This window comes from Mustela nivalis, assembly GCF_964662115.1.
Source record: "Mustela nivalis genome assembly, chromosome: 15".
Classification (NCBI taxonomy): domain Eukaryota; kingdom Metazoa; phylum Chordata; class Mammalia; order Carnivora; family Mustelidae; genus Mustela; species Mustela nivalis.
In genome coordinates, this window is record NC_139034.1 from 2963160 (window position 1) to 2975193 (window position 12034).

Sequence of the window (12034 nt, forward strand, 5' to 3'; positions counted from 1 at the left end):
TAACTTTTTACTGGTCTCCAGATCTCAAATGTTATTTTGAAAACCTGTATAATGTGGTAGGAAGGTGATAGATTTTGTGTGAAAATCTCATCATAGAAGTATTTTTACTGCAATTCCATTTATGTTTAAGTATATATAACATGTCCAAGAGAAAGAGAAGTCTGGAAAAATAAGTAAAAATTATCTTTCTCTTGGAATCTTATTCCTCAGAGATAAAGAAAGTTAATGGGGCTTATTTTCTAACTCACTTTACACTTAGGCATTTGAATTATTGTTAAACAATATTTTTTATTTTAAAAATGGGTAAACTAGGAAAAACTTGAAAATATAAATAAAAAGGACTCATTCAGAACTATTCAATGTTTTTATAAATACAATTCTAATTCAAAGATGTGTCTTCTATTTAACAATTATAGGATTAGAAAAATAGTCCTGTAACCTGCTTTTCTCATTTAACAGTATATAATGAGTATCTGTAATTTTTTCAGTAGATGCTTGTTATATTGGTGTCTGAATGTGCAATAATTCTACCAAATGATTTGTTGACTCCAGTTATTGCCATTTATAAAATATTTTATAGATACCTTTTGCACATTTATTTTCAGATTATATATTCAGTGTTTTTTGTACACATATAAAACTTTAATTCTAAAATAACTAGAAATTTCACCTTTTCTTAATGGTGCAATTTTGTTTGACACAGGCAATTAAATGTAAGCTGGCCTATATTGAACCATGTGTAAAGACAATGCAGTGGTCCAAAAAAGCTAAGGAAAAATTTGAAGAAAAAACTCAAGATAAATTTATGACATGTTCAGTCATCAGTAAGCTATTCCGTTTTTATTTGTTGCTATGTAATTATATGTAATTTTAAATAAGGATAACATAATACATTTGCTTGATATAAGCTAAATTCAGTGTGTCATCAATGAGACTAGTAAGAGAGAACATTTATTGAGAATTGTGTATAGTGGATATAGTTGCAGGCTGTAGAGTATAAAATCAGTACAAGGCAAAAATTGCCATTAAAGATCAAGTTATGCTAGGGGTGCCTGGATGGCTCACTTGGTGGAGTGTGGGACTCTTGATCTTTGAGTTGTAGGTTCAAGCCCCACATTGGGTGTAGAGATTACTTAAAAATAAAATCTTAAAAAAAAAAAAATCAGTCATCCTAGATATGGCCTCTTGAACGCCCTAAAGCCAGGAATTAACTTCTCTTATTTTGTTTACATTTCTGCAGTGGTTCTTTCCTCATTTTGGCATGATGAATGTTAAAGTTTAATGTGCAGGAAAGTGAGAGGAGGTGGGACACAATTGTTAAATAGTTTTCTTTTTTTTTTTCATTTTACTTAAGTGAATTCAACTGTAGCCTCTCTCCATATTTTTAAAAAAGTCATTTCTTTTTTTTCTTTATTTTTTTTAATCTGTTTTTTTTTAATTTTTTATAAACGTATATTTCTTTTTTGGACTAGTTTGGGCCTAAGAAATAGGCTGACCACTAGCTCACAATTTCGTAACCCAGCACGTTCTGAAAATGAAAAGTTGACTAGCAAAACCTGATTTGAAGTGACATGAAGATATATATAGTCTTTATCTCCTTTATAGTGAATATTCATATATTCCATTTCAGGATAGTAATGTATGTTTGTAGGCTGCTGCCTTGGAATCTTGCTGGGGGTATTATAAAATAGGCAGTATATATTTTATGTAGCTTTTCTCAATTTGAAGTTCTAAAACCTGTCTGACCCCAAGGGGTTTGGATGCAGGGGTTGGGGGGTGGTGGAAGTCTGTTATTTTTCTGGCTTAGTTGGTCTTAATAAGTGCTAGTGCAGGACACACAAGATTACTATATCTATTTATTCACTTTTGTCATACTACCATTAAATGAACCCAATCACCAGAAGAGGGTTAGCCTCTGTTACAATAAGGAGACTAAAGCTTAGCGATCAGCAGTTCAAAGTTACATAACTGGGAACTGATGATATATCAGTGATAATTTATCCACATTGTTGATATGAGAAATTGTTCTGAAGAAATGGTTTGTTTAAATAAGAATGTGGCTACAGATATTGCATCCTTAGCCAATAACATTTTTATATCTGGCTTCTCTGATGCGAGCAGTAAATTAAGGGCTTCTTAGTCCTTGAGTAATCTCCACTGATTTTTGATTCCTTCTTTTTCTTACTCATTTAATTACCTGTTATACCAATAACATCCAAACACTAGTCATAACATAGTTATTACGCTAGATAATTATATTTGAACAGGGCCTTCTGGCACTCCTTAAATCTAAAATATCTTACCCCATTAACCTGCACAATGATGAGATTGACAGTTAAAGACATTAATAATAGATGATAAGGGGAGCATTGTTACCTTATAAAGCAAGGGATATTTAAATTTTTTTTAAAGATTTTATTTATTTATTTATTTGACAGAGAGAGAAAGAGCACACAAGCAGGGGGCGCAGCAGGCAGAGGGAGAAGGAGAAGCAGGCTCCCTGCAGAGCAAGGGGAGCCTGATGTAGGACTCGAACCCAGGACCCTGGGATCATGACCTGAGCCGAAGGCAGCTGCTCAACCAACTGAGTCACCCAGGCACCCTGGGATATTTAAATTTTAATTAGCAGAGCAGGGAAGTTGGTAAAGGTACAGAACATATGGAAAGTTGGCCCTGTTGCAATAAAGAACTCTATGTATGGGAAATATGAAGACAAAGAACTAATGGGACCACAAGACATGGAAAGTAAGAAGATGAAAATTAATTGAGGCTTGGCATTGCTTAGCCTTTTATTTTAGATGATATATCAGATCTTTTGAAAAGTAGTCAGGAATCATTTTTAGGCTCTTGAGAAAGGTTACCTAATATGTATTTTTATGACTAGATAATAAAGTATGTTGTGGTAATACTTTGTGTTATTTGGAATCATCTTTTTTTTTTTTTTTTAATCATCATTCTGACCGGCAGCTACCAGCTGCTGTTGTGTAGAAGGTGTAAGCATAACCTGTATTGAAGTGTGTGTTCAGTGTATACTTTAGTACACTGAAGTATGTGTTTCCTAAAGAAATTACTCTATTGTTTATACAAATACATATTAGGCAGGTTCTCTGTGCTAAGTACCATAGGTAAGTAAACAGGCATACGAGATGTAAACTTTATCCATAGTTAAACTCCCAGTTTAGTTTAAGAAATAGATCTAAATAGATCTATGTGTTTAAGTAACCATTATGTATTCTAAAATTAAAAATTAGATTGTCCTAAAAATACGGGAAAATATCCCGATTTCAGTCTCTAATTGAGGATTCTAGATTTTTTTTTCTCGTTGTAAACTTTGTGCCATTCTTTTAAAAGCTGTAAACCTTTGCGGACAATCTCTAGCCTGAATTTCATTCTTTTGTACTCTGGAACTTGGGCGAACACAGTAAAGCAGTTTAAAAATTAAAAAAAAAAAAAAAAAAAAAACACCAGAACATTTCTTCAATGAATATATATCAATTTATATTTTTCTGAATTTAAAAGCTTTAAACTGTTTTTGATCTGTTATAGAATGGTACACAATCTAAAATGAAAATTTTATTAATTTGCATATGCTGCAGATAACATGGACGATTGTTTTGTTGGTCAAATGCTGCTTATCCCCCTGTAGAGACACTTTGGTATTATTCAGCAAAAAACCCACATCTATGCAAAATGTAATTGTTTATAGCTTTTTAAAAAATTGCTTCATTTAGTATGTTTTGCAACATATTTATTTCTTTCCCCAAACTCATCTTAATGTTTTACAGAAATCCTGGAAGATAATGTGCTCTTGGTTGAGCTTTTCGATTCTCTTGGTGCTCCTGGAATGACTCCTACTAGTATAAATGACCAGCTAGTCAAAGAGGGCCTAGCATCTTACGAAGTAGGGTAAGTAGACCTGTAAATGTTTGTTAGTTCATACATAACATTTTATTCTCAAGAAGGAAAACTGGCATATCTTTCCCTTTAGGATATCTGCTTAGGCTGTAGCTTTGGGAGGTTTCCCCCATTCTTGAAAAATAGTAGGAAAAATAACTGGAGTCATTAGCCTAATGGGGAGTAGCGTGGCTTTTCCCTAAGGGACTCTGAAACCAAGAGAATGGCTTATAGGGATTGAAGATACTTCTAAGAAAAGGAAAATGCATCTTATTTCTAGGTGGAACATCTGCTTTGCAGCCATTTGTGGCTATTTGAAAAGATAATTAGGAAGAGAAATGGCAGGATAGGGTAGTTAGTGGTAGGGTTAGCCCACATTCCCACTTGGAGAAATGTACATTCTTCCTAGGTTCAAGGGGATACTTTGAACAAGATCCAGATTTGAGCCATTGTGCCTAGTACAGACCAGTGGTTGAGCAGCCCTGAAGCAAAAGGACAGGGGTTAGTGAGGAGGGGTGGTAGGGTTAGGAGTTAGGAGGGTTAGGAGTCAAGACAAAACAATTATTTCACAATACTGACTTATGCAGTAGGGTGGCCCCTGAAAGGTGTTTTGAAGAATTCCCACATATCACTCTCAAGAAAGCAAATATTTGATAACACTCACACATAATGTCTGTTGGGGTAAGCCAGAGAAGCAGAAACCTGCGGTAATGTGCTCAGTATGTAGTCTTGCCTTCCTTCCCTGCCCTAACACTGGGAGATTGGAAGCTGGAGTGGGCCTGTCCTTTTTCCACTGTAAGCCCTAAGTAAGGGGAGAGAAAGAAATGAGAGGAAGTTTTTAAATGTATTGGACTGAGCAGCATCTGGGTGGCTCAGTTGGTTAAGCGTATGACTTGATTTCAGCTGTTTGTGATCTCAGGATTGTGAGATAGAGCCCCACTTGGGCTCTGTGATGGGCATGGAGCCTGCTTAAGATACTCTCTCCTACTTCCCCCACCCTGCCCTCTCTCGCTTCCCCTCAAAAAATATTATTTCTCTTTTATAAAAAAAAGTTAGGGTTATTGAGGTGAAACATACAATAATTCACCTTTTGCATATACAGTCATATAACCATTATCACACTCAAAATACAGAATATTTCTATCATAATAAAAAGTTCCTTGTGCACCTTTGTAGTTCTTTCTCTTCCTCCACACCCAAACCTTGGCAATTACTAATCTAATTTGTTTCTATAATTTTTACTTTTCCATAACTTCTTATAAATGGAGTCATAGTGTATTTGCCTTCTGTGTCTAGCATCTTTCATTTAGCTTAATGCTTCTGAGACTCATCCATGTTGTTGCATGTGTCAGTTTTTATTGCTCACTATTATTCCGTTTTCTGGATGTCTGACAATATTGAGCATTTCCTAATTGATGAACATTTGAGCTGTTTCCAGTTTGAGAGATTTTATGAAAAAGGTGTTTTAAACATTTGCATACATGTCTTTGTATGTAGACATATTTATGTATTTTCTCGTGAGTAAATACCCAGGAGTGAGATTGCTGCTTATAAGGTAAGTGAGTTTTGGATCTTTATTTAATCTAATGTCCTGGCCACATTATTGCCTTGATAATTTTGGCATAAATCTCAGACATCACATAACTTCATCCATCTAATATTTTGGTATGTATATCTAAAAGAAAAAGATTTTTTTTAAGCTGTAGTTTTTTTTAACTTTATAAGAAACTGCCACACATTTTCTAAATTGGCTCTACCATTTTGAATTTCCACCAACAATTTGTGAGTTCTACTATTCTCTGTCCTTGCTAGTGCTTGATTTTGTCACTTTGTCTTCACATTAGCCCTTCTAATAGAAATATAGTGGTTTTTCATAGTGGTGTTAATTTTAGCTTAATGATATTAAAGATCTTTTCATATTCTTATTTACCATCTGTGTCTCTTCTTTGGTGAAGTTTTCAAAAGTTTTGTGCTTTGTGCTTTTTGCTTACTGTTCTTGAAATGTGAAAGTAGTTTAATATATTCCAGATAGAAGTTCTTCGTCAAGATTATGTGCTTTGCTTTGCAAATATGGCAAATTTTTTTTCCAATCTGTGACTTCTTACCAGTGTCTTTCAACAAGTAGAAGTTTCTGGTTTTAAAGTCCACTTTGACAGTTTTTTTCTTTCATAAGTCAGGCACTTTGTGCTGTAATTAAGAAATCTTTACCTAACTCAAGGTCATAAAGATTTTCTGCTATGTTTTCTTCCAAAGTTTTATAGTTTTAGATTTCATATTTTTTTTAATTTTGTTAAGTAGAATTTATGTTTTGGGTTCTCAACACTGAGCAGAAAGCACAGTGATTTCCCACATATTCCTGGCTCCCCCCAGCAGGCACAGCCTCCCCCACTGTCAACCACCAAAATGGTACATTTGTTAACATCAGTGAAACTACATTGACATATCATAATCATCCAAAGTCCATAATTTACATTCTGTGGGTTTTGACTAAATGTATGATGACACAAATCTACCATTATGATATCAGAGTATTTTCAGTGTCCTAAAAATCTCTTGTGTTTAGTCTATTCATCCTTCCCTCCCTTGAATCCCTAGGAACTACTGATCTTTTTTACTGTCTCCATAATTTTGCCTTTTCCGGAATATCGTATAATTGGAGTCATCCAGCATATATAGCCTTTTCAGATTGGCTTATTTCACTTAATAGTGTGAATTTAAACTTCCCCCTTATTTTGTCATGTCTTAATAACTTGTTTCCTTCTAGCACGGAATAATAGCTCATTGTCTGGATGTACAACAGTTTGTCTGTCCATTCACCTACTAAAGGGCATCTTGGTTGAGATCAGGTTTGATAATTATGAATAAAGCTGCTATAAACATTGACATTCAGGTTCTTGTGTAGACATGTTTTCACCTCCTTTGGGCAAATACCAAGGAGTGTGATTGCTGGGTTGTATGGTAAGATGTGTTTAGTTGTGAAAGAAAATGCCAAACTGTCTTCTAAAGCAGCTGTACCATTTTGCATTCACACAAGCAATGAATGAGGGATTCCTGTTGCCCCACATCCTCATTAGCACTTGGTGGTGTCAGCATACCAGATTTTGGTCTTTCAATTGTATGTGTAGTGTTAGAATCTTTTTTTGTTTTTATTTGTGATTTCATGATGACATGTGATATGGAGCATCTTTTCACTTGCTTATTTGCTATCTTTATATTTTCTTTGGGGAGGTTCCTCTTAATGTTCTGGAGCCATTTTTTAGGTGATTTGCTTTCTTATTGTTGAATTTTAAGTGTTCTTTTTTTTTTAATTTTTTATTTTTTATAAACATATATTTTTATCCCCAGGGGTACAGGTCTGTGAATCACCAGGTTTACACACTTCACAGCACTCACCAAAGCACATACCCTCCCCAATGTCCATAATCCCACCCCCTTCTCCCAAACCCCCTCCCCCCAGCAACCCTCAGTTTGTTTTGTGAGATTAAGAGTCACTTATGGTTTGTCTCCCTCCCAATCCCATCTTGTTTCATTTATTCTTCTTCTACCCACTTAAGCCTCCATGTTGCATCACCACTTCCTCATATCAGGGAGATCATATGATAGTTGTCTTTCTCTGCTTGACTTATTTCGCTAAGCATGATACGCTCTAGTTCCATCCATGTTGTTGCAAATGGCAAGATTTCATTTCTTTTGATGGCTGCATAGTATTCCATTGTGTATATTAATAGTACTTTATGTATAATATGTGCCTTTTGCAAATATTTTCTCCAAGTATGTGGCTTTTTTTCATCCTCTTGCATCGTGTCTTTGACAGAACAGATGTTTATAATTTCAGTGAAATTCAACTTCTAAATACTTTGTCCCATGATTCATGGAATAAAGCTATTTTTAAACTTTAAAATTTTTTCCCTTTGCTTAAGCAGCTTTGGAGAATAAGGCATTTATTAGATAAATATTCCAAAATATCACTACTATCAAGAGCATCAGAGGAGAACAGCAAGCACCCATCTGCTCACTTTGATATGCCACTGTTGTAGGGGAGAACTAAAGCTAAAACAAAACTCAATTCCACAGTAAGCAAAATAGATTCTAGAAAGAAGAACTCTTTATGACGGTGTATCAGCTTTCTGCAAGAGCAGTGTTCTATAAAATACACAGGGAGCTTTACTAGCTTTTAAAATAAAATTTCCCTGTCTTTTGCACCTCTCCATATATATAAATTTAAATATTAGGGGAGAATTTTCTAGTTACAAATCATAAATTTAGGCAATATTGAAGTCATGTATAATATAATATAATATAAGTCATGCCTTAAGCCCCCCAAAAAAGCGTGATAGTTAACTAGAAGAGAAGAAGCATTTCATGATGTGTACTTATATCAAATTACCACAGTGTACGCTTTAAATATCTTACAATTTTATATGTCAGTTATACCCCAGCAAAGCTGTAATTCTTTTTTAATTAGCCATCTAGTGGTCAATATGGTCAACATGCAGTAGAAGATAACATTCATGTGTTAAACTGTGAGCATGCCCTGAATTTTTTATCAGTATTAATATCTTTCCATGGATATATAACCCATATAATCCACCTGCTAGCCAAAAGTTAAAGGTACAGTTCTTGGCCATAGAAACTTGTGTTTCTTTTGAATGACTCTTGGCCAATCTGGATCACTAAAGCTGGCCATGGTAATGTTGACTAAATTCAGAAGTTTTCCATTGCTGCAGTTGTGTTTTAATTAAAATCATAAAGTATTCTCTTACCTCTCATTTAACCAAATCTTTTTTTAAAAAAAAACAGGGTCATATAGTTTTAACTACGTTTTTTCCAGTTAACATTAATTTTATAAGACATCAGATTTGGGCATATAATCAATGATGGTTGTTTAGTTTTTTAACAAAAAAGACTAAATACATGTATATGTACTGTTTCTCTGGAAAGAGTCATAAAATTCAAATTTTAAATTTTGAACCATGTACATGTATTACTTTCTCAAAAATTAGTAATATTTATTTTTTAAAAGTCTATTAATGTACCACTTCACACAGACCACGATGGCTGTAATAAAAAAAAATGTGTTGGTGAAAATGTGGAGAGAGGAATATAAACAGTGAAGCACTGTGGAAAACAGCTTGAAGATTCCTTAAAAACTTAAAACATGACCCATAAATTTCATCTTGGATATATTCCCAAAAGAATTGAGAACAGGTACTCAAATGTGTGTACATATATATTCATAAGTGGAACCACCCTGTTTGTCTATCAACAGTTGGATAAACAAATTGTGGTAAATAGACATACAATGGAATATTATTCAGCCTTTAAAAAGTAATTAAATTTAGGGGTTCCTGGGTAGCTCAGTCTTAGGTGTCTAACTCTTGATTTTGGCTCAAGTCATGATCTCAGGGTTTTGAGACTGAGCCTTGAGTTGGGCTCTACCCGGGCATGGCGCCTGCTTAAGATTCTCTCCTTCTCCCTTTGTCCCTCCCCCGCCAAAAATAAAAGAATTAAATTTTGATATAATATTGATACATCTTGAAAACTTTATGCTAAGTGAAATAAGCCAGACACAAAAGGTGAGAGAATGATTCCATTTATATGAAATATTCAGAATAGTTAAATCCACAGAGATGGAACACTGATTGGTGGTCAATAGGAGTTGAGAAAAGAAGATTATGGGTAGCAACTGCTTTAGGGGAATTTTATTTTGGAGTGATAAAAATGTTTTGGAACTATATAGAGGTGTAATGGTTGTGCAACACTGTGAATGTACTAATTGCTACTGGATTGTTCACTTTAAAATACTTTTATGTTATGTGAATCTCACCTCATTTTTTAAAATTTTAAGTTTGATAGCTATAGATTCAACTCAAGCCATGTGAAAGTTCCAGCAGACTTTTCTGTAGAAATTGATGGGGTCTCAAATTTCATATAAAAATGCAAAATGCATAAAATAGAACAATTTTGAAGACAAAGACAAAGTTGGAGGACTTCCACTTCCTAGAATCAGAATTTAATATAAAACTACAACTACCGGGGCGCCTGGGTGGCTCAGTGGGTTAAAGCCTCTGCTTTCAGCTCAGGTCATGATCCCAGGGTCCTGGGATTGAGCCCCACATTGGGCTCTCTGCTCAGCAGGGAGCCTGCTTCCCCCCCACCCCACCTGCCTCTCTGCCTACTTGTGATCTGTCAAATAAATAAATCTTAAAAACAAAACAAAACTACGAAGACAGTGTGGTACTAATATAAAGATAGACATATAGAAGAATAAATAGAATTGACAGTTGAGAAATAAATCCTTATACTTATAATTAATTGACTTTTTAAACAAAGGCACAAAGGCAGTTCATTGAAAAAAAGATAGTCTGTTCAACAAATGGTGCTATGACAATTGGATATCCACTAGCAAAAAAAGATGAACATAGCCCTTATCTCACACCATACACAAAGCTCACTCAAAAGGGATTATACTCTTAAGAGCTAAAACAAAACTTCTAGGAGAAAACAGGAGGAAATCTTTAGGACTGTAGACTGGGCAAAGATTTCTTAGATTTGACACCAGAAGCACAATTCATAAAAGAAAATTAGTAATTGATCTTCACCAAAATTCAAAACTAGTGTACGTTGAAAGATACTGTTAAGACAAATAACAGAGTGAGATAAAATATTTACCAGACATGCCCCATAAAGAATTTGTATCTGGAGTTCATAGAACTTCTACAACTTAAGAAAACAAGTAATTCAGCAGCCCAAAAGATGGGCACAAGATAAAAGCAGACATTTACCAAAGAAAGTGTATAATTGGCTAATAAGTGCATGAAAATATGCTTAACATTATTAGTCATTAGGGAAATGCAAATTAAAACCACGATGAGATACCATTTCTCACCCACTAGAATAGCTGTTACATAAGAGACAGTTACAGGTGTTTGTGAGGATGTGGAGTAACCTTTATTGCTGTCATAGAGGTAAGTGATACAGCCTGTTTGGAAAAGGGTTTGTAAGTTTCTCAAGGGGCGCCTGGGTGGCTCAGTGGGTTAAGCCTCTGCCTTTGGCTCAGGTCATGATCCCAGGTTTCTGGGATCGAGCCCCGCATCGGGCTCTCTGCTCAGCAGGGAGACTGCTTCCTCATCTCTCTCTGCCTGCCTCTCTGCCTACTTGTGATATCTCTCTCTGTCAAATAAATAAATAAAATCTTTAAAAAAAAAGTTACACATCAAATTTTCACACAACCCAACAATTCCACTCCTATCTAGGAGAAATGACAACATATGTTCATACACAATTTTATGAGCAAATATTCATAGTATTATTCAGAATATCCCAAAATTGGAAATTCTGTAAATATCCAGTGAGTGGTGAATAGAGAAAGTACTATATGTTCATATAATGGAAAACTATTCAGCCATAAAAAATAACAAAGTACTGACACATCTACATCATGGAAAAATCTCACATTTTAAGCTATATAAAGGAAGTCAGACACAAGAGATTGTATATTATATGATTCCATCTATATGGTATGCCCAGAAAAGGCAAGTCTGTAGTACAAAAAATTTATTAGGAGGTTCCTGGGGCTATGGGTGAGGAGGATTCATGGTAAATGGACAAAGGGGATCTTTTTGGGGAGCAGTGAGAATGTTGTAAAATTGACTTATGGTTACATCATTTGATAAAGTTAACTATCATTGAACTATATACTTGAAATGGGTGAACTTTTTTGGTAGAAAATATGCCTCAATAAAGTTTTTTTTTAAGATTTTATTTATTTATTCGACAGATAGAGATCACAAGTAGGCAGAGAGGCAAGCAGAGAGAGGAGGAAACAGGCTTCCCACTGAGCAGAGAGCCTGATGCAGGGCTCGATCCCAGGACCCCGGGATCATGACCTGAACCAAAGGCACCCACCTGCCACCCAGGTGCCCCAATAAAGTTGTTTTAAAAAATCCATGGGATGCCTGGATGGCTCAGTCGGTTAAGCTACTGCCTTCAGCTCAGGTCATGATCCTAGGATCCTGAGATCGAGTCCCATGTGGGGCTCCTTGCTCAGCAGGGAGCCTGCTTCTCTCTCTGCCTCTGCTTGCTTATGCTTTCTCTCTCTGTCTCTGACAAATAAATAAATACATAAAATCTTTTAAAA

At 35.1% G+C, this 12034-nt stretch overlaps 1 protein-coding gene across 1 annotated transcript in view; it reads left to right on the plus strand.

The window, feature by feature from the left end:
• The window catches only part of RNF17 (ring finger protein 17), a 166636-nt gene that overhangs the window by 82095 nt on the left and 72507 nt on the right, over nucleotides 1-12034 (plus strand). Inside the window, exons 18-19 of the mRNA XM_082701632.1 lie at nucleotides 704-824; nucleotides 3786-3906. Of these exons, the coding sequence (XP_082557758.1) occupies nucleotides 704-824; nucleotides 3786-3906 (242 nt within the window). The remainder of the gene's footprint in view (nucleotides 1-703; nucleotides 825-3785; nucleotides 3907-12034) is intronic.